The following is a 27,945-nucleotide window of genomic DNA, read 5'->3' as shown; positions in this document are numbered from 1 at the left end:
CTTGCCTTGATAAAAACCAAGGTTAACAAAAATGTAAGTAGGTCCAAATATGTGGAATCCTTTGATTTTATCGTTGAGTTTTATGTAAGACAGGTCAATATGTCTTGATCAATTATTTCCACATGCATCAATAAATATGTAAACCTTAAGAAAAAAATGTTTCATTTATGTCAACAGATTCTACATCTTATCGCAAAATTTTATCTGAATATTACAAATGATCATAATTAGCCCTAATAAATTTAGTTTGGTACAAAGAAATAGGCGATAAAGTCCGAGTAATCCAATAGCTTAGGACCTATCTATTTATAGGGAGTACTCAGGGGAGGTTTTTCACTAATGTTCCTCATTTAGCTGAAAATCAGGTCCGGCAGCATATATCCGATGATGTCGTGTAAGAATCGAAATAATATTTCCAAATCGGTGATTTTATCGCTTGATAAAATCACTGTTTGTCGTTCGGATGCCCATCATTATATCACCCGGACTATGCCCTCGTGATACAATTCCTCGCATCCGAACTTTATTTCTAAATTATATATATACTTTTTTAAAGTTCATTACAGTATATATCTGGCCAATTTTCAGGCCTCTATTAGTGCTCGTAAGGACGGCCATACCTTAAACAGAAACGTACTGATAAACAGTAGATCTACATACCAAAACATTCTTTTGCATTTTGTGATTGCAAAAAGGTACAATTTGTTACCAATGTAATAGAAATATAAAGTTCCTCATTTTATATGCTGTTTTCTTTTTCTTGCTCACTTTCTTGTTATGAAGGAATTAACTCATTGATTGTCAAATGAATTAAATACAGTAAATAAGAGGAGTTACCTGTACTAGAATATGTTTAATTCTACTATATGTATACTTGCTTTGCTTAATCTTGTTCGGGAACTCAAATATTGACCCTTTTTATCTTTCTATCTCATACTTATGACATATATACGGAATAATATTTAAACATGGACTTCTTTTGGAGAACGAAATAAGCAGGAATTCAGATGTGACTATGTTTTATTGAGAATTAAAGAAAATGGTTGTTGAATATTACAATATAAGAAAACACAAATGTACAAACATGTATAAATATTGTCAAATGTTCTATTCATTTGTAAGTACATAAAATACCTAAAAAATCAAAAGTTAAACACATTTTGTCGTCGCCGGCTGTCTTCAATTTTGATGAATGCGATATTTTATAATACTTGTGTTCGTTTCTTTTATTATTAGTTCGTTGATTTTTATTGTTGTGACGTTACATACAATGTTGCGTTACATAAGCGTAACGTCAAAATCACTTGTTTCTTACGTTTCGATTAATTTTAAGAGGATAGAGCCTCTTGGAGGATACTATTTTTTTGCTCAACGAGTTCAATAAAACGCGGTATGTGATAAAAGATTATATGGCCTGACTCTAAAGTACATTAATATAATATTTCCTATACAGAGCATATCTGCAAAGGATAAATGTATAAATTTGCACAAAAAAATATATGTATACATGTAGTGACATCCGGACATTCTATGTACAAAGAAAAATGCGCCATAAAGTTAGGGATAAAGAAAATGCATCAGGAGATTTATAAAATAAACACACAGGATTCTGCTTGTGAAAACGGCAAGTTGCAATTTTTGTCTTATTTGGAACAACAAAATCAATAATATTGTCAACAGGTACATGTATATACATCTCGTACTTTCAAAAATCATAACTATAAATATAAATAATATACATTTTGCTCTTATATCTATTTCTTAAGTGGACTTGTACACATTATAATGAAATAAACTACTAAACAAGTTCCTAACTATAAGCAATCTATTATCATTCAATTAGGCATAGAAGAAAATCACAATTAAAATATTTTTTCTGAATTAATTTTATAAAAGGTTTTATTAAAAAGAAATGTGATGGCAGTGAGTGATCTGTGTAGCGAAACAATGGAGGACCACTGCACTTACTATCATTTTTTAAATGCAGTTTAGATCGAAATACCGTATCATGATATTGTGCTCGATGTCCTTACCCGAAAATTAGAATTACTTACAATCGTATAATATCAAGTCATATTTTGTTTCGTTATAATTATTTTTCAAAAAAAAAGATAACTATTAAAAATTCATTAAATCGGTTGACAGATAAGAGTATTGTAAAAACGTATCGGACTTATCAATTAATTATTCTTTTAGGAAGAGAGAACTCATTAAAATCGTTAGATTAAAAAAGAAATGATGAAATAAAGATTCATGAACTGGTAGTAAGTAAATATTGTCTTTTGTGATAATGTAACATGTCCAGGCATATATTGACTGGTTCTTTAGATTGATTTAGGAAACTAAGCTAAACTGATACGAATTAACATTACTTCATTAAACAACGAATTAATATTACTTCATTAAACAAGCAGATCATGTCAGGAGCACTTGGCCGCATAAGTAAGTATTTCAACATATATACAGAAGAAAAATGTTGAAAAATATTAGTAATTTTGCTAAATAAAACAAATAAAAAATCTGACAGGTTGGAAAAAGAATGGTTTTACCCTTAAATCATTTTAATGCACATACCATTTCTATAATAAACGGAGTCAAAAGGACAGTACTAAGTTGGCAATCGACCGTATTGTTTTATTGTGATAGTTTCTCAAAAATAATTGAAAATCGATTGAAAAATGCCTGATTTTCCTTTTTTCTTGTTTCGCTTTTTATACTCTGATGTGAAGACAACTTGAGCCGAATATATTTTCTTTGTGTCAGTAAAGCTAGTTGTAAATCGTTCGACTTCGTCCCCTATTGTTGCCCTTTTTCGACATTGCATGAGTGAAGTAATTCTCCCTTGAAACCCTGCTCGCTTTTCAAGCTTTTCACTTTCTATGAGCAAATCAATATGCTCGACTACACTGAGCGGATCAGGTCGAAGTGCTATTTGTCTTAAAACGTTGTTACAGTCATTAATTTTCTCCATCAACCATAATATTTCCCCTTCAAGAGAATGCAATTCTTCGTGCATACGTTCAACTACTTTCTGACGAGTCATGTTTTCGTCTTTTGCGCGACGGTATTTTTCAAGCTTTTCTGTGTAGGTCTTTTCCTTTTGGACTTGAATATATTCAAAGATGTAAGGAGTATTTCTGTGAATATCCCAATAACAGTTCATTGGACATTGTGTGCAATTTCCATCACGATCCATAGCTTTACAACTACGTTTATCCTCGTCATTTGGTATTTGGCAGTTTTTGTGACACGTCATATGACATGTAAGGCAGTTTGTCACGTGTTGTCCTATTGGTAAATCAATCTGCCTTTGTTCTGTTTCTGTGACAGTATAGACAAAGTCACTGTTTGCATCAATTTGTGTTTTGAAATCCTCGAGAATTCTTATTTCTATGCGTATTTCCTCTACTTTATTAAGACCAGCGTCTAATTTTGGCTGGAGGTTTTCCATGTTCAATTCTATCAGCTCTCGTTGCTCAGAACATCCCTAGTGAGTTGTAAACTTTTTGTTTTCATCGATATAAGTTTATCAAAGAACAGCCTAAAGCTTTCACACCCCATGTCCCAAAACATAGAAGAGAAATTGGAAGCTTTTTCACCAGAATTCTCTGCAAAAAGTCCAGAGTTGTTGAATGGAAAATATTGCTCATGGGGTAAATTTCCCTCCCTCAAAGCCGAAAGTACCGGTGGTTTCTTTCCATCTGCAAATGTCACTAACATACAAAAGTTGTCCTTGATATCATTTCCAAAGAGTGACATGATTGCGTTGAAAATATACATTTGTGTTGGTGTCAGACGAGCATCCGGTGCCTTAACCAGGAAACAAACTGCATCAATGAATACTATCCCAGTTTCATCTTTATTTGAAAATACTGTTCGTATCTGATTAATTATTTCTCTATCTCTCTCAATGCCACGAGTATCTCCGAATCCTGGTGTGTCGATAATGTTCAAGGTGTAATCCAACCGACTACCTTGTAAAGGGTTGATGGTATAACAAGTTACCCACTGTGTTTGCGAAACAGCCTGTGAAAACGAAAAATTTAATTAAAAGATTTTGTCTATCGGAACAAAATCTATAATAATAATTTAAATAATAGGTTACCAAAAAAAAAAAAAAAAAAAAAAAAAAAAAAACTACACAGAAATTAAAAAAAAAATGTTACCTGGTTCGTATCTCTGTTCATTTCCTCGTCTTCCAAATCAACAAGTGTAAGTCTGTATGGATCACTCCAATTTACTCCAAGAACATAGTTTATCATACCGTCTACCAGTGTACTTTTACCAGTTCCTGTTGCACCAACTAACATAACTGTTCTTTCTTGTGCGTTTGTTTTCTTATTCTCACCTGTAATATGTCAAAGTATGAAAATGTAAAGCTAAATGACAAGCTAAAAATTCCTGTAAAATAAAACACACACGCGCGCGAGCGCGCACATGCACGCACACAACGCATGGAAAACAAACATTATTGTCAGTGATAACCTTTAGGACGGCAATGTCAATGGACTGTAGCAATTGTTCGAAATATTTCTCCGAAAAAGTCGAGCTAAACTCTAAAGCAATAATTTCTATTAATCATAACAACACACCGATAATCAGCTTTCTTGTCTTCCCAGTAAGGTTTCGAGCCTTTTTGTTTTCTTGCAAAGGTAGCCTTCTCAAAGGCATTTCTGCATCACTTCGGTTCACTTCATACATAAACTCTAGAGATCGAGCGGCAGCTGACTGAATGGTTTCTATGCTCTCGCTTGCATCACTGTACGGTCCTTCTTCTTCATCACTAACCATCCGTACTTGGAAAACATATTTTGTATTTGACTTCAGATTGCATACTGTTATGGATGGTTGGGAAGAAATGTGAGTTGAAAGAATCCATTTTGAATTCGAGTCTACCTCTTTGTAGCGAAGTTGATAATTCATATCTTTAATCATCTGTTTTGGAGGTTCCCAGGCGAGACAAACGCAATCAAGTTTTACCTTATCAACTAAGCAAGGTATACCTGGTTTCTGCAAAAAATAATTTTTATTCAATTACATAGTTTGTATATTTTAAAGGCCCATTATGCCTCAAAAATACTTTTATTTTTTCAAAAGCTTTTTTATTATGGCATACTTTTATAGTATCAAAAAGGTACTCATTGGACAATTACTTAAACTGTCTTTTTCATGTGTTGCTCTTTGGCAATAAGTACAGTTATAGTGAATGAGTGTTTTGTACGGAAGTGAAAATACTACAATTTCCTACTGCATGACAATACATTTCACATTTACCGCAACTATCATATGAAAACAACCCTCCAACACTCTCTAACACCGTTGTTTAGACATTATAAAATTCATGTTTGCCTTTTCTTAAGAAGTACACATTTATTTGTTTCTGAGGCATAATGTGCTTTAAAAATCTTACCACGGTGATCAGTGATCAAAAGTACAAAACGTTTCTTACTAATACAAGTATCTCATTTTAGATTTGAGTAGCGTTATTGCGAATCCTGTAACTTAATATCTAGTTTGTACAATCACAATAATGATTGCAATTTAACTTGAAGAAATATTATAGGGAACAAATCTTCTAAATACATGTATATTTGTAAAAGGAGCTCCACTGAGGTCTAAATTCATGAAAACATAAGATTTGAAAAGCTTACTTATTTAAAACGGAACTTGTTTTGAAAAGATGATGAACGATGATCTGAAATTTTGTAGACCTACATCAGTTAGTATAAAAGCACAAAACAATATTTCAACTCCATGATAAAAGCCCCTGTGGAGTCCCCTTGAAGTCATACGTACCAGGTTATTTTGCATACTTTTAGATTGTCTTTGTGTATTTTCTTGAATTACTTCATTTGAATTATGCCTTTAATAAATGGGAAGTAGATAAACGTATACTTGTTTATATGGAGAAAGAAAAATAAGACAAACTAATAAACAAAAAATTAATGGAAATTCATGTTATTTTATTTTTCTATTATTGGTTAAAGTTAATATGTAACACTATGTACAACCAATACGCAAAAATGTGAACATAATTTAAGTATTGTGCAAAAGTAACACCGAACGTAGGCAATGTCTGACTGAAACGAATAGACAAGTAAAACAAATTGAAAGACATAAATTAGCGCATTTCTTTGATTTATTTGTGAGAATGACAACACGGCTACCATAAAGAAGACGACTTAAATAGTGTTCCTTCACCCCTTTGTCATTTTAGTGAGATTGAGACAACTTTTCATTATTTCTATGAATGTCGAACATTTGATGACATTAGACAAAACCTGTTTTATACTATTTCAAATATACGAGTAATTTCCCTTACGTTAGAACTATCTCATTCAAAACGGAAACCAAATCAAATGAAGCAAATTAGACAATTTTCTTAACTTAGCAGGAAGTTTGAAATATAATTTATGGAGTACTGTCGTCTTTTAATTCATCAAATTCACAATATTTCCAAAACCGGCCTAACTAATTTATTTATTTATTTATTCTTTATACATTTCCTTACAATATCAATTTTTAACATTTTTATTTAGATATAAACTTATTGCAAAGAACCGTTTTAATACAAACAGTGTTATTTAAATTCAAGTTTTTAAGATTGTTCTCTTTAAATTTTCAATTAGTTAGCCATACACATTTTTTCCTGTAAATCAATGTAAATATTTAATCAATTTGGATAAGAACTTTAAGAGATTTGATGTCTTTCGTTCTTATCAATTTCCACAGTTTATATAGCTGTATGTCATGTATAAATAATGTCTGTTAAAACTATTATAATATAATAACGCAAGTTACGCTATTGTTTTTATGTTCGGTGTACCAAGACATTTGCAAAACTACTCGTGTTATATAATTTCAAAATAAGCAGAAACAATTAATAAGGCATTTTGTGTGGCAACGCTGATTCCGTAAATGATGCATCGAGACAGCAATATATGTCTTGACCACATTTTATTAGGTTCCTTTGAAAGTTATATGAAAAATAAAAATGAAAAGTGTTATATTCGATATAATACTAATTAATAACGACGAAGCACAAAAGTCACTTTCACTACGGTAGCCATGTTGTCATTCCATCCAATTATCTTCAAATGTATTGACTCTTAGATTCTCTATGAAATACACGTATTTTAATACGAGTTAATATGACGTGCCCTAATTCATTTCTTTCAATTTGACTGTCTTTGAAATATGTTCCGTTTATGTCTGTCAATATATTATCTGCGTAATAATTAAAAGAATTCCTGCGTTATTTTCACAAAGATATAGAGGGCGTATACTATCAATCTTTGTTTATTACATCTATGAAAGAATAAAAAATAGTTCGAGCTAGTAGAAAATTTTTAACCTTTTTCAGATATATGAAACAAATCATATTATTGCTGAAACGATGACAGTGAAAATATTTAATATTAGACGATGAAACTAAAGATATTCTAGATAATTTTTAAACCAGATCTTACCTGCTTTGTTCACCGCCAATTAATTTAGCTATGTTGATTACTTTATGGTTACGGGATGCTTCATCTTTCCTGTGTGTATCAGCACAATTATTGCATAATTTTGTTGAACAGGCTCTACAATACATGTCAGGTGTGATGTTCTTGCCTTCATTATTACAAGGCTGACAGTAGTTTTGGTCAGTCATCTCTGAGCAGACGACTTTGTGCTCTCTAGTAGCCTTTTGTTTTATATGGACTGAAAAACAATCGTAGCACAGTACTTCATCACAATCAATGCAAATGTGGCAAGCTGTTTTTTCAGTAGTTCCGTTATCATTACATGGCTCGCATGTTCCTCTCTCGGCTAGTCTATCGTGACTAAAAATCGAATGATTTTTTGTCGCTTTTTGTCGTTTATGAGCATTTGAACATGAGTCACAGTAAAGTTCCTCGCAAACATTACAACTAGCCACTGCTTGAATCTCATTACCCAAATGTTTGCATATTTCACAAACAAAGGATGATTTCTTTGATTTCGGAGGACCGATTTCATGACTTTTTGTTGCCTTTTGTAAACGGTGAACATTAGTGCAATCATTGCAATAAGATTCATCGCATGCAGAACAATAGGCTGTAGATATTATGTAATTGTCACTTTCCTTACAAACGTCACAAAATTGAAAAGAATCTCTATCTGTTAATGAGTTTCGATCTTGTGCCGTTTCAAAATCAGTAGAAGATAATTTATCTTTGGTTGTCAAGTCAGTTGATAAAGCCATATCTATTGGTAAAGGGCATGCTTCGGGCTTTGGATAATTTTCACTTTCTATAATGTGGATGTTTCCAACACGTTCTGCTTCGTGATCCCCTATTGACTTTGTATTTTTATCATCGGTTTCTTCGGCATCTTCAATTTGAGAACATTCATGAAAAATTTCGTTTCCCTCACTCGTATCAGATTGAGCATCTAATGTACCTAGAGAGGATTCCCTTTCATGTTCATCTCCTGAATCCTTGTTTGCAACTTCGTCGCTGTTGTTGTCCATTTTAAGAATATCTATAGAAAAAAAACGTTAGCATAAATTGTCAAATGGTATTAAGATATCCAAATAATATCATTAAATGTAAATCTTTAAGTTAGTTTAACCACGGACCAAGTTACGAATGCCCCCGAAAAGATTTCTTAAGCATGCAGGTATTATGAAAAGAAAAGGGAATGAAAGTAACTAATTGCTGAATATTGTTCTTTGTATTATTGTACCTGTAATCTCTAATTGTAATAACATGAACCTTCAAAATATAAGTGTGACCTTGACCTTTGAAGAAAGGACGTGGTTCCTAGACGCGACAAAATGTTGTTATGAGAAAGACATTTGTGCCAAATTATTTCAAAATCCTTCAATGAATGGCAAAGTTACAGTCTGGACATTATTGTTGTGTAAGTTGGGACACATGGACAGACCGACGGACATGAGTCTTAGCCGCGACCCATTGTCATGATGTGGTAGACATTTGTGCCAAGTTATTTTAAAATCTTTCCGTGCATGACAAAGTTACAGTCCGGACATGTATGTGTATCTTAAAACTCTTCTAGAGAGAATGAGTACCTTCTAACTATAGGTGTGATCTTGACCTTGAAGGTAGGGACATGGGTCTTTGTTTTGACATGTCGTCTTGATTTGGTAGACATTTATGCCTAGTTATTTTAAAATCCTTCGATGCATGACAAAGTTATAACCAGGACACGAATGTGTTTACCTATAAACTCTAATTGTGATAATGTGAACTTCAAAATGGTAGTGTGACCTTGACCTTTGAGGTAGGAACGTGATTATTGGACACGACACATCGTCGTTATGTTGTAGTATGCAAAGTTATTCTAAAATCCTTCCATGTGTGACAAACTTACAATTCGGACACAAATGTGTTTACCTATAAATTCTTATTGTGATAAAGTAGTGAAACTTCAAAATGTGAGTGTGACCTTGACCTTTGAGGTAGGGACGTGATTATTAGACGCGACACATCGTCTTGATGTGGAAAACATTTATGCCAAGTTATTCTAAAATCCTTCCATGCATGACAAAGTTAGAGCCCGGACACAATTGTGTGTACCTATTAATTCTCATTGTGATAATGTGAAACTTCAAAATGTTAGTGTGACATTGACCTTTAAGGTAGAGACGTAATTCTTAGACGCGACACATTGGCTTGATGTGGTAGACCTTTATGCCTAACTATTTTAAAATCTTTCGATGCATGACAAAGTTACAGTCCGGACACGAATATGTGTACCTATTTACTCTAATTGCGATATTGTAAAACTTCAAAATGATAGTGTGACCTTGACCTTTGAGGTAGGGACGTGGTTCTTAGACTTAAAACATCGTCTTGATGTGGTAGACATTTGAGCCATGTTATTTTAAAATCCCTCAATGTATGACAAAGTTACAGTCCGGACACGAATGAAGTGGGGACGCACAGACAGACTGATGGACGGACGAGCAGTACGATTATAATATGCCTCCCTTCGGGATAGTTCTTGCCATTACTAAATAAAATGTAAATGGTAGTTCTGAAATAAAATGTACAGGATAATTCTTTAACTTTCTAGTTAAATTGCTCAGATATTTATGTTCTTTTTAACAATACTTCCTCCAACAAAACATTTTACACTGCATTCAGATCTCATTACATTTTCTAGTAAACAGTTTATTTTACGTAAGAACTTACTGAGTTTATTTTACTCAATTTAGACAAGATCTGAGTTATAAATTTTGTCCAAAATAACGGGAGAAATATCAGTATTTATCAGGTATTTGAAGTTTATGATGTTCAATTAGAGTCTTATATATTATATCATCGGTGTGTTCAAATGCTGTATTTTTTATAAGTTTCATATATTTTTGCATTTTGATAAAGTTTTTATAAAAATAATTTCCTACTGTTTGGTAGATGTAAGTAGTAAAATGTTCCTTTTTCAAGATTTAAATCCCTACAATATATATTTTGTCATTGTTATGCAAGCTATGCAAACATTTCTATATATATATGTATGACTTAAGAACTAGCATAATGCAAGTTAACCAGTTTTGTGTCCCTTGTTGATTTTCGTCTACTGTAAGTATCTTCCCCTTGCCTCTAGTTTTGTTTTATTTTAAGTTTGCCCCCCCCCCTCTCCCCGACTTTCTAGTCCATTTCCCCAACACCCCTTTACGTTTGTAGGCCTATTGATTAAGCGACTCTTTAATTTCATTGTAGGTTTCTTATTTATTATTATATTAAGCAACCCGTCCGAGCTTTGCCGTCTACCCTGTCCTGTTTTGGTTTAGGTCCTGTTGGGTTCCTTGCCGGTGGTCCTGTGTTGCTTTATCGTGAGGGGTTGCGTTCATTGAATGCTGCCCTTCCCTGTTGTATCGTGAGGGGTTGCGTATATTGAATGCTACTCATCCCTGTTGTATCGTGAGGGGTTGCATTTATTGAACGTTGCCCTTCCTTGTTGATCTTGCTTATCATATTTTCTTTACTTCGGCCGAGTACCGGTATCTTTTTTTAAAAGATTCTTTTTGTTATCACTCCTGTGATACGAATATGCACGACGGTACCATTTGTTAGTTAATTTAATAGTTTAGAATTACGAACGGCATTTCGGTTAATGATTAAAATGACTTACCTTGAACACTTTGTAAGCAACTAAATGGCAATCATTCCATGAAATTGAACTCTGAAAATAAACAGTTTTTAACTTAACAGGCAATAATCATAAAAAGTTTGTTTCAAATGCCAATCGTAGAACATATTAAGAGATAAATTATGCATCTTAAAACATATATAAAAACGTTAACTCTCAATGCAATATCATCGAATTTGAACAAAAGTACTTCTTTTAATTTCATCAAGAATAAAAGAAAGATTTAGAGAAATATCCTTCATGATAATTTGATTTTAAAGTAGTCTGTTAACTTAAGTGGTGACTTTTGTCATGTTAATGGGATGCCTTTCGAGTTAAGTGAAAACAATAGTAACTAGATATCGATGGAAGAGATTCATACCCTACACTTGTGGTTAGTTAAAAGCTCGAATGGACAAGACTTAGAAATGACTATTTTTACAAACGCTGTTCTATGAAGCACTATGACTATGAACGGAATTTGATATACCGGTGGTATCAACTTTTGTTTGTCTATGAAAGTTAACACACATACTTTTGATCAAATACAGCGTTTCCATTGGATGACAAACAAAATTGGACAATATTGCTACTGCTGTGCTTCTGCAACTGATGCGCTACTGCTATGATTCTGCTACTGTCAACTTCACGTTTTATAATTTTGCTACTGCTACTACTGTTCTACTGCTACTGCTGTGCTACTGCTGCGCTACTGCTACTGATGTGCTACTGCTACTGCTGTGCTAATGCTACTGCTAATTTCACGTTTTATAATTTTGCTCAACTTCATGTTTCATAATTTTGCTACTGCTATTTTTGTGCTACTGGTACTGCTGTGGTACTGCTGCGCTACTGTTACTGCTCTCCTACTGCTCTGCTCTGCTACTACTAACACTGCGAAAAAGACATGGATATACGGAAGTGTACGGAATTCCGTATATCATTAATATACTTGTAATAATACGGGAAACTTGAAATACGGAGATGTACGGGACCGTATATTATATCAGTCCGTATATAATGTATAAGAAACTCCGTACACTCGTGATATACGGGATTTTGAAGTACGAAGTCCGTATTTTACTAATATACGGAATTTTTATGACAAGTCCGTATTTTACTAAAATACGAAATTCCGTATTCTTGCAAATACGGATTCTGTATATAGAAATAACTTCACGTTTCATAATTTGCTACTGCTATGCTGTTTCACTGCTACTGCCTATTTCACGTTTTATAATTTTGCTACTGCTACTGCTGTTCTACTGCTATTACTGCGCAACTGCTACTGATGTGCTACTGTTACTGCTGTGTTACTGCTACTGCCTATTTCACGTTTTATAATGTTGCTACTGCTACTGCTGTTCTACTGCTACTGCCAATTTCACGTTTTACAATTTTGCTACTGCTACTGCTGTGCCACTGCTACTGCCAATTACACGATTTATTTATTTGCTACTGCTGTGCTACTGCTACTGCTATTTCACGTTTCCTACTGCTGCTACTGCTACTGCCTACTTCATAATTTTGCTACTGCTACTGCTGTTTCACTGCTACTGCCTATTTCACGTTTTATAATTTTGCTACTGCTACTGCTGTTCTACTGCTACTACTGCGCCACTGCTACTGATGTGCTACTGTTACTGCTGTGTTACTGCTACTGCCTATTTCACGTTTTATGATGTTGCTACTGCTACTGCTGTTCTACTGCTACTGCCAATTACACGATTTATTTTTTTGCTACTGCTACTGCTGTGCTACTGCTACTGCTATTTCATGTTTCCTACTGCTGCTACTGCTACTGCCTACTTTCCATGCATAGATGTAGCTTGATGTTATGGCCACGTAATAATTATGTTTTAGATGATTCATTAGAAGACAAACGGACTATGAATTAGCAATGAATATCAGTCAGTTTGTTAAATAGACCGTCGTGAAGTTTCGGTTTCTTTTAATAGCATGTTGTGGTGAAACCTTCAAGAAATGACACATAGTAAGGTCTCATAATGGTTACATACATGCGAGTAGTTTCCGTACAAACGCAGTACCCGTATTTTCCGTTTAAATGCTTGATTCTTACTTGCATTCATTAAAAATTTATATCAAACCTTCAAGATGTGTAAACGAGACAAATTCGAAGTGTCAGTTCGGCAGTAGGTACAAAAAAGTTTATTTTAAATCACTGTCACGTGTGACATTGTAAACGTTGGGGATTCCATATGAGGCCTGAAAAAAGGCGTGTCTCTTTTCAATAATATAACCTGCAATACGATCATAAGGAAGTGACAGAAATAGCCATGATAGGCATGATAATAGTGAACAAGACAACAGGTTCAACGGACAATTACATAACGATAAACGAAAGGGGTAGCCGTTACAATTAGTGAACCAGATAACAAAAATAGGCATTCAGATAAAATGCGAAAGGAAGAACTTAAACAGACAATTAATGTCAAAGGCTGGAGACAAGCACGTGGACATGATAGACAACACCAGGAAGCACATGTTCATTCTGGAACATTAGAGGTTAGAACATAAATGAAACAGATACAAATGTAGTTATAAATGAAAGGAAATACAAATTGTATGTCCTTTTTTTTGCAGATTTCATTGGAGTTAAGACTCATTTTAAAACCGAAAAAAATATATATATATTGATAACAAGTGGTTTGGTCTGATTACAAAAAAGAGATCATAAGAAATCCAAAATCGGCTCAGGCGGTTTAAGGTTTCTTATAAACTACAGATTAAGGTTTCTTATAGTCTTCAGACTTATATTGTGAAATTCTAAGGCATTTTAATGGCTGAAGTTAGAATGTAAAAATGATGCTATGGTGTTCGTTATTTACCTTCCCATTAATATACAAAACAGATTGATGTTCATGATTCTTATGAAAATATATGTGTCAAGTACATACTTATCAGTCCAATATGTCTCTCATGTATGTTTATTTGCTGTCAACTTATCCGAAATTAAAAACATGTACACAGTTTTTCAACCCCATGTATTATTTTAAGACATAGGCCTCTTCTTCTTTACTGTAGATAACTCTTTCATTTAGATATAATAGGTCAGAGAGTGTTGTGAATATTTCAGCTGAGAGCATAATTTAATTGTCAGGAATAATGTTTTCATTCTGTTTTAAGTATATCTTATGCGTGCTACGGTCTTAAAGTTCAGTTGAGCTAAAACGGATTATAGTAGAAAAGAAAAAAAATAAATGTTTGTAATATGAAGTGGGTGATGGGCCTTGGTGTTGTCAATGTGCAACGAACTATTGAGCATTCTCCTGAAATTTTCAAACATTAAAGTTTTAATGCCTGAAGTTGTTACATAGGCATTGAAGAAAGTAAATCAGATGGGACAGGACAAAATGATTAATATATAACATTTTTCTGTTCAAGAGGGATAATGTAAGGTGCAAATCTCTTACGAGCTAATAAAAAGTGGAAATGAGAAGTGAAATGATGGGTGTGATTTTGTTTCTTTTTTAAGATTTATTTTTCCTATTAACCTAACTTTTATTAATGTTTTTTATGCTCCCCGAAAAATTTCGGGGGAGCATATAGTCGGCGCCTTGTCCGTCTGTTCGTCCGTCCGTCTGTCCGTCCGGTTTCTTGTCCGGAGCATAACTTGAAAACCCTTGGAGATAATTTGTTTAAACTTCATGCAGTGGTAGAGGGCATTGAGGGGGAGTGCAGTGTCAAAGAACCATAACTCTATTTTGCCCAGTTTTTGAATTATCTCCCCTTATAGAAAAATCTTGTCCGGGCCATAACTCTAAAACTATAAGAGATATCAACATGAAACTTTGTAGGTGCATAGATCTCAATGGGTAGATGTGCAGTGCATGAGACCAATAACTCTTTTTTTCCCTAATTTTGGAGTTATTGCCCTTTGTTAATTTCAACACTTTGAACTTTGTCCGGAACATAACTCTAAAACTATAAGAGATATCAAGATGAAACATTGTAGGTAGATAGATCTCATTGAGTAGAAGTGCAGTGCAAAAGAACCATAACTCTCTTAAGCCTCATTTTTGAATTATCTCCCCTTATAGAAAAATCTTGTCCGGGGCATGACTCTAAAACTATAAGAGATATCAACATGAAACTTTGTAGGTGAATAGATCTCAATAGGTAGATGTGCAGTGCATAAGACCAATAACTCTTTTTTTCCCTAATTTTTGAGTTATTGCCCTTTGTTAATTTCAACACTTTGAAATTTGTCCGGAACATAACTCTAAAACTATAAGAGATATCAAGATGAAACATTGTAGGTAGATAGATCTCGTTGAGTAAAAGTGCAATGCAAAAGAACCATAACTCTGTTAAGCCTCATTTTTGAATTATCTCCCCTTATAGAAATATCTTGTCTGGGGCATAACTCTAAAACTATAAAAGATATCAACATGAAACTTTGTAGGTGAATAGATCTCAATGGGTAGATGTACAGTGCATAAAAACAATTATTATTATAATTCTTTTTGTCCTAATTTTGGAGTTATTGCCTTTTGTTAATTTTAACACTGAACTTTGTCTGGAACATAACTCTAAAATTATAAGAGATATCAAGATGAAACATTGTAGGTAGATAGATCTCATTGAGTAGAAGTGCAGTGTAAAAAAAACCCATAACTCTGTTAAGCCTCATTTTTGAATTATCTTGTACTGGACATAGCTGTAAAACTATAAGAGATATCAACATGAAACTTTGTAGGTAGACGTATCTCAATGGGTAGATGTGCAGTGCACGAGAATCATAACTCTGCCTTGCCTAATGCTGGAGTTATTGCCATTTGTTTATTTTTACTTTTTGAATGTGTCCGGAACGTAACTCGAAAACCATAAGAGATATCAACAAGAAACTTTGTAAGTTGATAGATAACAGTAATTAGAAGTGCAGTGGAAAGAACAGTAACTCTGCCTTTCCTAATTTTGGAATTATTACACTTTGAACTTTTTCCAGGGACATAACTCTGAAACTACAAGAGGTGTACTTTCCTGTGTCCAAACCCTATTCTGGGAGCATCACCCGGCTCAAACCGGGCTATTGTTTTTAAACAAACAACATAAGTCAACCAAAAATCTACCTAAAAGGATCATGTATAAAACATATTTAATTACTAGTGATATATAAATTAATATCTGCTCTAAAATGAGAAGTACAACCTATATGTAAGTACTTGTATATAGTAATAATATTTTTTTAATAAAAGCAGAAAAAACTATATCTACTTTAAAGTTATCAAGTCTATACTAGACAAATGATATCTTTATTGAAAAAGGGTATTTGCTTCGTTGCGTTAACAGCTTATGATTGTACATTTAACCGACATGTACAATTATAATTTATTTTTATAATTCATCGATAGACGAACGGGCTTATAAAGTATCAAAGTAAATTAATAAGTAATGGAATATATTACATATAATGAACACTTTATCACTTTATCACTGACGTGCGCTATCTTTTTTCAAATGAGACCTGAAATATCACTTTTTAAAATATCTCTTTTTAAAGTTCATCAATAGAAACACAACATGTTCTCATTTTCCAAAATCCAAGCGTTTAACTCCCTTTAATTCATTTTTTTTTTGAAAAACCTTTTCAAAGTTCAAGAATTAGAACACATCACAATTTTCTACAGCTCAAGTGTTTACATTGTATCAATCGCAACTTCTCGGCCCTTTCTGTCAAATATCGCTAAGAAACTAATAAACATGTATTAGGAGTTGCAGACTAAATTTATACAAACAAGAATGCCAAGATGGCCCTAGACCGCTATCCTGACCAATCGCACTAAACAGAGTAATTGCTTAGACAATCATCCTGACCAAGTTTGATGAAAATTAAAGATACTAAATGTTATAATTAAGGTTGTTACCACACTTACGTGAAATTTTATATAATATATAATTATGCATCTTAAACAATTTTCAAACATCTACGAACATGAAAAATATATACTGCAAATATGTGTCCACATTATATGTAATCATTAAGATTAAGCATTTCATTCTTATTGAAAAATTTGACGTAGACTTTATAGGAAATAAATTTCTAATTACCTCCCTTTATTTACATGACATGTTAAATTCGGTAATATCTTTATAAATAATGTTTTTTGGAACTTACAATATTGATAAATATTAATTTGAGCATCATTTTTACAATATAAATCCATAAAAATATTTCTGTTACAGGATCTTTAAGTCAAAAATGTGACCTCTAGAGTGTTAAAAAGGGTTTTCCATACTTGGGCAGTGTGACCTAGTTTTTGACCCCATGTGACCCATATTCAAACTTGACCTAGAAATCATTAACACAAATTTGAAGACTAATTTCCAGGATATTTGGATAACAACAGCAGCCACTAGGGTGTTAACAAATAATTTCTATTTTAGCTCCTGTGACCTAGTTTTTCATCAGAGATGTCCCATGTTCGAAATCCTCCGAGCAATTAACAAGACAAGCCGTGCAATCTAGTTTTTGACCCGAGATGACCCATATTTGAACTTGACCTAGAAGATATGAAAAACAACCTTTTTGACCGATTTCCAGAACATTTGAATCAAAGTGCAGCCACTTGAATGTTAACAAGATTTTTCTAATTTTAGCTCCTGTGACCTAGTTTTTGACCGAAGATGACCCATATCCGAATTTAACCTAGAAATTATCACACTAACTTAACTGCCTAATTTGCAGGGTATTTGAAAAAAAGCATTTGCCCCTAGAGTGTTAACAAGGTTTTTCTATTCTTGAAATGTCTGATGAGTTTTGACCCATATTCGAACTTGATCTAGAAATCACCAAAACAACCTTCTCGACCAATATCCATAATATTTGGACACAAATGTGTTAACAAGATTTTTCTATTATAAACTTCTGTGACCTTGTTTTTGACCCGAAATGACCCATATTCGAACTTGACATCATCAAAGCAACCTTCCTGATCTATTAAGAGTGTTAACAAGAGATTTCTATTTTTAGCTCATGTAACCTAGTTTTTCATCCGAGATGACCCATATGCGAACTTGACCTAAAATCATCTAAACAAACTTTCTGGCCAATTTTTAGGATATGTAAACTGAAACAGTAGTCCCTAAAGTGTTATCAAGGTTTTCTATATTTGGACTGTGTGACCTAGAATTTGAACCGAGTTGACCCATATTCGAACATGATCTAAAAATCATCAAAACAACCGTTCTAACCAATTTTCTGGATATTTTGATCAAAACTGCAGCAACTAGATTGTTAACAAGATTTTTCTAGCTTAAGCTCCTTTGGCGTAAGTTTGGCCCGAGATGACCAATATTCAAACTTTACATAAAAATCATCTAAATAACCTTTCTGACCAATATTCAGGATATGCGACTGAAACAGTAGCATCTAGTGTGTTAGCAAGATTTTTCCATTTTTAGCTCCTGTGACCTAGTTTTTGACCCGCGATGACCCATATTCAAACTTGACCTAGATTCATCAAAACAACCTTCCTGACCATTTCCTGGATATTCGGACCGAAACAGTAGCCCCTAGAGTGTTGACAAGGTTCTATATTTAGGCTGTGTGACTTAGTTTTTGACCCGAGATGACCCATATTCGAACTTGATCTAGAAATCACCAAAACAACATTCCTAACCAATTTCTAGAATATTTGGATCAAAACTGATTTGTGAGATATGATAACAGAGAACAAACTCTATATATGTGAATGTTGAGCTTGTTTCAATGTGTAGTGCAGTTTGTGACTGTATATAAAGCTGTTCTGAAACCATCATTTTATGTGATGGTGGATGAGCAGTGGCTATGCTTTCATGACTGTTCTGCTAGGCGCTGTGCCGTAATTGGACTGGCATATCGATGTGGTGGTATGTGTGTATATATTCTCTCATTTCTATCAATTTATCTGCACACTTGTTTCTTAAGTGATCCCACGCAGGGAAAAGTATAACTGTATTGAATTTAATTATCTCCCTTTATATATACTTCATCTGTCTAAATTCATTGTATCCTACGGATCTACTTGATCTTACGTGATCCAGTTGACTTTCGGAAATAGATATATAGTTCTCTGGTCCCAATCAGTGAAGAAGACAATAAAAATGTCATCGTTGATTTGTGAGATATGATAACAGAGAACAAAATCTATATATGTGAATGTTGAGCTTGTTTCAATGTGTAGTGCAGTTTGTGACTGTATATAAAGCTGTTCTGAAACCATCATTTTATGTGATGGTGGATGAGCAGTGGCTATGCTTTCATGACTGTTCTGCTAGGCGCTGTGCCGTAATTGGACTGGCATATCGATGTGGTGGTATGTGTGTATATATTCTCTCATTTCTATCAATTTATCTGCACACTTGTATCTTAAGTGATCCTACGCAGGGGAAAGTATAACTGTATTGAATTTAATTATCTCCCTTTATATATACTTCATCTGTCTAAATTCATTGTATCCTACGGATCTACTTGATCTTACGTGATCCAGTTGACTTTCGGAAATAGATATATAGTTCTCTGGTCCCAATCAGTGAAGAAGACAATAAAAATGTCATCGTTGATTTGTGAGATATGATAACAGAGAACAAACTCTATATATGTGAATGTTGAGCTTGTTTCAGTGTGTAGTGCAGTTTGTGACTGTATATAAAGCTGTTCTGAAACCATCATTTTATGTGATGGTGGATGAGCAGTGGCTATGCTTTCATGACTGTTCTGCTAGGCGCTGTGCCGTAATTGGACTGGCATATCGATGTGGTGGTATGTGTGTATATATTCTCTCATTTCTATATATATATATATATATATATATATCTTTTTAGCTCATGTGACATAGTTTTTGACCCGAGATTACCCATATTCGAGCTTTACCTGTATTTCATTGAGACAACATTCTGACAAAGTTTGATTATGATTCAATAAAAAATGTGACTGGTAGAGAATTAACAACTCAAATGTTGACAAAACACAACGCACGACGACAGACGCCGGACATAGCCCACCTTGACCAAATCATGACCACATCAAAATTTTTATTTTTGTTCAACTATTGAAATTAAATCCAATATATTTTTGCAAGCACTATTCTTAATTTGTTTATAATATTAATGTCTAACAAGTACAAATAAGTTTGAGCCAAGTTTTCTTTACTGGTATCAAAGCAATTTCTGTCGGCTAGAAAAGTATCTGTTAATACAGACTTTCTTTTCCTGTAACTCTTCAAATTGAAGTTATGTTGTTGTTTTTTTTTTTATTTTAAAAACATCAAAGGAAATGCTCGACTATATTTTTTTCAATCAAGCATAAAAAATTATTTTTTCATCATTCCAACATTGTTCACATAGGGGATTTTATGTCCTTTTGTTGTGCATGCGCTAAAGATAAGTATTATACAGTCAGGTTAATGTGTAGTTATCAATTTAAATACAGAACATTTAAGACTGGTTTACGAGTTCCACATACAAAAAATCCATTAAAGGCAAAATTAAATTTATAAATATGTTTATAAACAGGACTCCAAAATAAAAAGATTTACATGTATATTTATAACAGCTTAGACAAAATCGTAGGAATCAATGCTGCTGATGATAAACTGTAAGACATGTACATACACGATGCCGACCTGTGAGGGATTGATTGTCGTAACCGATAAATGTGAGTAATGAAGAACTAATGGCTGTTCGCTTTCTTCATTCTCTTACGTTCATAATCGATAACGATTGTTAAGCAATATCATGTAGATTTATTTCCTTTGACTTGATTTGAAACGGGCTGGCTATAGCTGACCGGGCAACTTAACCTTGATTTAGAGCATACAATGCTTTTCAAATGGACTTCTCCGATTTGAAGAGGCAAACTATGTGGCTTTATCCTGGAATAGACCCCGGGGTCTAATTAAACCAGGAGTATATATATAAGGGTCAGTCCGTTTTCTTTAGTGTAATATATACAAATTTTACTTCTGAAATATACAAGGAAATTGCTCACTATGTATTTACAGGAAACGAAATGAACCGCTGCACCAAAAGGAGACGACTGCATATCGTTTTTAAACTACTTTTTGACAGACTTTTAAACGTAACGTTGTCAAAATAGCAGAAAGTAAGTTTTATGTTCAACACATGTGATAAGGTCGTAATTATATGCAAACATAATTTGACGTAGCCTGGATATTTACAAGTGCATATCAAGAAGGGGGCGACTCACATAACCCTAATCCCTCATTGAAAGACATCGCATTTTCAGATGTGTGCAGTTGGCGGCCCAGCGGCCTGGCGGCGTGAAGTTGGCGGCCCAGCAGCCTGGCGGCGTGAAGTTGGTGGCCCAGCGGCCTGGCGGCCTGGCGGCGTAAGTTGGCGGCTCAGCGGCACAGAGGCCTGGCGGCCAAAGATTTTAATGTTGAAGAAATGTTATTTTAACAATAAAACGGCATTTAATGAAGTTTTAAAGATAATTATTGTTATTTAAAGGATATATAAAAAGAAAAAATCACTTTCAGAAAACTCTTTTATTTTGTCATTTTTGTTAAGTTGGCGGCCCAGCGTCCTGGCGGCCGAAAATTTTAATGTGGTAGAAATGTTATTTTAACAATTAAACGGCATTTAATGAAGTTTTTAATATAATTATTGTTATTTAAAGGATATATAAAAAGAAAAAATCACTTTGAGAGAACTTTTTCATTTTGTCATTTTTGTTAAGTTGGCGGCCCAGCGGGAAGAGATTTTAATGTTGTAGAAATGTTATTTTAACAATAAAACGGCATTTAATGAAGTTTTAAAGATAATGATTGTTTTTTAAAGGATATATAATAAGAAAAAAATCATTTTCAGAGATCTTTTTTATTTTGTCATTTTTGTTAAGTTGGCGGCCCAGCGACCTGGCGGCCAAAATTTTTAATATGGTAGAAATTTTATTTTATCAATAAAACGGCATTTAATGAAGTTTTAAAGATAATTCTTGTTATTTAAAGGATATATAAAAAGAAAAAATCACTTTCAGAGAACATTTTTGATAATGTCATTTTTGTGAAGTTGGCGGCCCAGCGGCCTGACGGCATAAATTTTTAATGTTGTACAAATGATATTTTAATAATAAAACGGCATTAAATGAAGTTTAAAGTTAATTATTGTTATTAAAAGGATATATAAAAGTTAAAAATCACTTTGAGAACACTTTTTCATTTTGTCTTTATTGTGAAATTGGCGGCCTGGCGGCCCAGCGGCCTGAACTTAAAAATTAATACAAGTTTGGCAAAGAAATTAAAACGACTCTTAAGTGATTTTAAACTGTAGAACTGTATAAATGTTATTTAAACAATAAAACGGCATTCAATGAAGTTCTAAAGACAATTCGTGTTATTTCAAGGATATATAAAAAGAAAAAATCATTTTGAGAACACATTTTTCTAAAGAAAGAAAACTCATTCAGAAAGCTTTGCTTTCTTAGCGACCTCGCAGCCGGAAATTTACAGTTGTAGAAATGTTATTAATATTATTAATAACGGGACTTATTGCGGGGGTACACATCTTCATATTATGAAGTTCATAAGAAATTCCTCGTAATATGAAAAAAAACAACAGTTTTGATGACAATTTGAAAGGCTCTTTATGTTGTTCTTTAGACACATCTCGTCAATTAACGGTAATTAAGTCAAGACAATCATTTTGGACAGTCTTGAATTTTTACATGTAATGGTTTTTATTTGAATAGTACCTTTTGAAATGTAAAAAAATTGCGGCTTTAAAGTCTTGAAAACGGGGTATCTAAAATGTCACATTACTTGTTTGTTCAATACCTGTGTATTGTCTATATGACGCAGGCATGTAAGGAATTCTTACATTTTTCCAACACATTTGCCGATTCCGTTTATGCAAAAAATAGCAGTCTAATAAAAGTGCAATACTAGGATGTTTAATACTTTTAAATAATAAGCAAATACGGGGTTTTGTTTTAAATTTTAATGAATATTTAACATCATATTAAACAGATAATACATACAGTAAAGGTAATATGAGACTGGTCAACAAAACTATGTACCTATTTCGGTACAACATCTCAGTTAAGTAATACATGTAATACATGCAGATATATTGCTTTAATGAAACGTATATACTTATATAAGCCAATAATATCTCTTAAATACCAGATCCTGTATATTTGTCAATGTAGTCAATGCACATTTTGCAGTGAATGCTGTAAGTACAAAACTATAAACATCTTTTTTAGCACCATTGACCTTGACGTAAGTGATCCCTACCTCAAACCCAAAGTTACAGAACAACGAAAAGTTTCTGCCTACTAAATATGAAAGACATCGGTCTATAACACAAGAGCCACCGTCGGATGGGGAAACACTCGACTTTTTTTTACTTTTCTAACAGCAAACAATTAAACGGTTTTAAGAAATCCTTAAAAACAAACTTAAAGACAAAAAAATAAATTTTCCTTTAATTCAAATAGGTTTCTAATAGATTTGTTTAATATCGTCCAAAGGTGAAGGTCAATATTCAATACTTTTACCTTGACGGTCAAGGTCACTTAATTAGGTAATTATGTATAACAAGGATGAAGACCAGAAACAAATCGGTCAAAACTTGTGAATTGGCTAGTAATTTGGAAATTTTATTCAAAACTACCAGATTTGAAGCAAGAGGCGATGGAAAATGGCCTGTGAATTAGTTTTTGACACATAATACAAGATGTAAGACAAGCTTAATCATTTAAGTTTAATTTAGCTCCCAGAACTAATTTTTGAACGATGAAAATAACCATTTTTGACGACTGTTTTTTGTAGTATATACAGATGTTTTCCGACGGACTCCGTGACAGTTATCACAAGAACTCCTGAACAAGTTATCATAAGAACTCCATCCTTCGTGTAACACTTCCTCCCCCGTGAAAAGGGAAAAACAAAATAACATCATCGTTATGTCATGTTTGAGCTTAGGGTTCGAACCTATGAGTGCAAATCATAAGAAGTTACAGTGACCTTGATTTACCAGCTGAACCTCTACGATGGTACACATTTTTATTAGAAATTATACTATATATAGTTGTTGACACTTTCAATCTCCGATAATATGCAGACTTACCCTTTTAATGGACTTTCCCAAGTACCGTTAAGACCAAATTATCATCTCAGGATAATAGGTAAAACAGATTTTTTTGAAGAAGAGAATATAATACAAGATAAGAAGTACCATTTGAAACAACTTTATGGCAAATTCGGTAAAGTTGTTGGTAAACGATACGATTTGAAATTTTACCACGAGTTCGAGCCTCAGAAATTGTCTGACATTTTTCTTTCCTTATTTTTTTCAATTTTATGATATATGCAAATGAATTGGGATAACAAGGTAGTTTTGTTATAATATCTAATAATTTTAATATACCGAAAATAATATTTTTATCTTGTGTCTTGATCAGTATGTAGTAGTCATAGTACTTGTGTAGTGCACGGCTATTTCGTGCCAGCAGAACTATAGTTGAAACAATTTGTGTACTTGTATGCAGTATAAGGTTTTACCAACTTGCTAGATATGCCTACATTGAAAACAAAAGAAAAAGTGGAATGAGAAGTAAATAAAAAAAACACAACACAGTAAAAATATTCTTCATGCAGAAATAATTTTTGCGAATCGAACCTGCCTTGCATTGATATTCAAATACAAATTTAACTGACAGTCTTACCTACTGCGTTAAGTGGACAGTTGACCAATTAGTAGTTTTTTTATTTATATCGTTGAAAGATGATAAATACAATATGATAACTGTTTTACACCGTTATAGTGGACTTGACCATTAGGTCACTAAATAATTATCTTAAACGTGCTCAACACATTTACCTATGTATCTGATATAACTAATAAACACAAAAAATGTTGTTTGAAAATTTTCGTAATATATGCGGGAAATCACTGACCAGCGAATTGCGTAGCTCATCTACACAAACGCTATCACTTATCTATCTGACTTTTATCTTTAAGCTACAACAGGTTTCAAACAACATTAGAACAGAAAAGGCCCTATATCGGAAATGATGAATGGGGTTTATTTAAAAAATAAAACATGGCCTTTCGGGCAATATGCAAGTTTACAGACTGGTTGGTCAGACTGAGGATGGTATATGGCCCGATACTTATTTATTATAAATATACATGCATAATTAAGTATTATAACATAATGATATGGTTATAAAGATATTTATTTCGTGTACAAGTTATGTTTTTATTTTTATTTTAATTTTCAAAAGATTTTAGAGAATAATATGACCGTTATAAAATAAGATTCTATTACAAATATTGGCACCATTGTAACAAAAATATATTTTTTTACCATAATTCATGCGGTGTTGAGGAATAACTATTATGCGATGCAGATGGAAAATGGGAGCAAAACCTTAATAATTTTAATTAGAAAGCAAAGATAATGTACATTTATTCTAGGAATATCCGTAAATACAACACCATTGGAATGAAGTGTTTAAATACAGCAATAGCAAAACGATATATTGACAAACATGTAATTCATGATAATAATTTAAACAACTACATACATTTACAAGCAACATACAACATATACAAATGTTAAAACAAATCAATGTTTAAAAATTACATGTTTACGTTTTGAACTTTAACAAAAAATAGCGTTAAAATGACAACATGGAAACATTCAATACATTTTTCACCCGAATAACGACAAATTTACACTTGTGCTAGCAATCAGAATCCCAACCATTCAACTTTTCAGTTTCATTCAATAACAAGGAGGTAATCATTTAGGGTATGACCATAACCCCATCTGTAATCATGAGTTATTGTTAAATGTTAAATGTGTAAGCAAAAGTTTTTTGGTAAAGTCAGTAAAGGATGACTTATACTCATGGATTGGACGGGGATAATAAATTGGATGGGACCTGAAAAAAATGTTTTAAAACTTCATAAAGGACAATTCATATTTGTTACAGAAATTATACACCATAATATAAGCCTGCGTTCCAGTCTGTCATTTTTATGTGCTTCTGTTCGGCTGATCGATATTATCAAAATCACGAACAAGTATGAAATAATGCGTATGTATGTAAATATCAACTCCTGAATTCCAGGCGTACCATATATATGACAAATTTAGGCCGCTACCTTCACAAAAATGATAAAAGATCTCTCTAAGTGATCCTTTGCTTATAAATCTTTTAAATAACAAAAAAATCATTAAATACCATTTCTTTTTAAATCATTTCAATAACTGTAAAATCTTAAAAGGCCAAAAACTTTACAAACGTTAAAAAAAAAAAGAAGAAAAAAAAAGATTTTTTTTCATTTAATATATCCTTTAAATAACAAGAATTGTCTTGAGAACTTAATAAAATGCCGTTTTATTATTAAAATAACATTTCTACAACATTAACATTTTTGGCCGTCAGGCCGCTGGGCTTCTGGGCCGCCAACTTCACAAAAATGACAAAATAAAAAAGTTCTCTGAAAGTGATTTTTTTCTTATTATATATCCTTTAAATAACAAGAATTATCTTTAAAACTTCATTAAATGCCGTTTTATTGTTAAAATAACATTTCTACCACATTTTTTGGCCGGAAGGCCGCTGGGCCGCCAACTTCACAAAAATGACAAAATAAAAAAGTTTTCTGAAAGTGATTTTTCTTTTTATATATCCTTTAAATAACACTTATTATATTTAAAACTTCATTAAATGCCGTTTTATTGTTAAAATAACATTTCTACAAGCTGGGCCGCCAACTTCACGCCGCCAGGCCGCTGGGCCGCCTACTTCACGCCGCTGGGCCGCCAACTTCACACATCTCGCATTTTCTTTTTTTTTACAGTTTAACGAAACTTATCGGAAAAAGCGGATTTGACCAATGTAAAAAAATAGCTTCAAATCCGCGGTTACGTCTAAATATTTGGATTAACATAACCCAAACAAATAAAAAATAGAAAAGTTATCAAAACTACATAAAAGCAGCGAGATAAAAAAATATTTCAAAATTATCATATGAAAACAACAATAGAAAAATAAATTCTCGTACTCACATATTCTTTCCGTATTACATCAACCGCACAGTTTTATTGAAATGTTTAAACTACCTTCTGTTTTGACTACTGTATTATATAACAACCAGGTGTGATAACTGACATGCGCAATGCTATTTCATTTTTGGAATTTCCCAATAAATTCCCCATATACATTCTGTAATGTTTTTGAAAAATCGCTACTTTTTCAAATTACGCAATGAGATTAATATAATTGGAATTCCCTGATAACAGTGCGGCTTACATTGCATTTTCTGAAAAATAACTGCTGTATTTTCAACGAAGTTAACCATCACAAGGTCATTTGCTAGTTTCATTTTGTATGCATTATTATGCAATGTTTATTCTGTATTAGGAATGCACTCTTATTACAATACTTTGACTCTTTGTAGATTGATGACGCATAGACAGACGTCTTTGTACATGATTACAAGATCCTTTTTACAATTCTATCTTACTTTCTTATTCTCATATGTTCATCTACATAAATGCTCTGTAACTTTGTACTTGTAAATCTTTCATTGGATTTTTTTTTTAAATTATTTAACGTAATTCACATACTCCGTAAAGTTGAGTCGTTATAAAGTATAATCCTGTTTGCAGGTTTCTGGAGGAACATTAGACATAATGTTTTGTTTATTTAAAGTGTTAATTGAATATAAAACGATGCTATATCATTCTTTTGTATTAAAACTGCTTTACATAATGTATTGAAAATGTGAGTGCCACGTGATTTTTGCAAAGAAAAAAAATGAATGCGATTTTAGATAAAATTG

At 32.9% G+C, this 27,945-nt stretch overlaps 1 protein-coding gene across 1 annotated transcript; it reads right to left on the bottom strand.

The window, feature by feature from the left end:
• Positions 1–1,002: 1,002 nt before the first annotated feature.
• LOC132745008 (uncharacterized) lies at positions 1,003–27,275 on the bottom strand. Its single transcript, XM_060733837.1, has 7 exons — positions 27,170–27,275; positions 11,122–11,172; positions 7,470–8,505; positions 5,797–5,863; positions 4,593–5,010; positions 4,167–4,348; positions 1,003–4,026 (listed from the first exon to the last, which is right to left on the bottom strand). Exons 3-7 carry the CDS (start codon positions 8,492–8,494, stop codon positions 3,463–3,465), a joined length of 2,256 nt encoding a protein of 751 aa, XP_060589820.1. The 5' UTR covers positions 8,495–8,505; positions 11,122–11,172; positions 27,170–27,275; the 3' UTR covers positions 1,003–3,462.
• Positions 27,276–27,945: the final 670 nt, after the last annotated feature.

The sequence above is a fragment of the Ruditapes philippinarum genome, unplaced genomic scaffold (assembly GCF_026571515.1).
Source record: "Ruditapes philippinarum isolate M1 unplaced genomic scaffold, ASM2657151v2 ctg2973_1_1_1_1, whole genome shotgun sequence".
Classification (NCBI taxonomy): domain Eukaryota; kingdom Metazoa; phylum Mollusca; class Bivalvia; order Venerida; family Veneridae; genus Ruditapes; species Ruditapes philippinarum.
The sequence above is the reverse complement of the archived record's forward strand: the minus strand, read 5'-3'. Positions and strand labels throughout refer to the sequence as shown.

Excerpts from the sequence above, each read along its gene's own strand:
- LOC132745008 (XM_060733837.1), bottom strand. The coding sequence starts at position 8,494 with ATGGACAACAACAGCGACGAAGTTGCAAACAAGGATTCAGGAGATGAA. Across the intron at positions 5,011-5,796 it reads AAAGTATGCAAAATAACCTG|AAACCAGGTATACCTTGCTT; the intron begins GTACGTATGACT and ends TATTTTTTGCAG. Across the intron at positions 4,027-4,166 it reads TGAACAGAGATACGAACCAG|GCTGTTTCGCAAACACAGTG; the intron begins GTAACATTTTTT and ends TCGTTTTCACAG.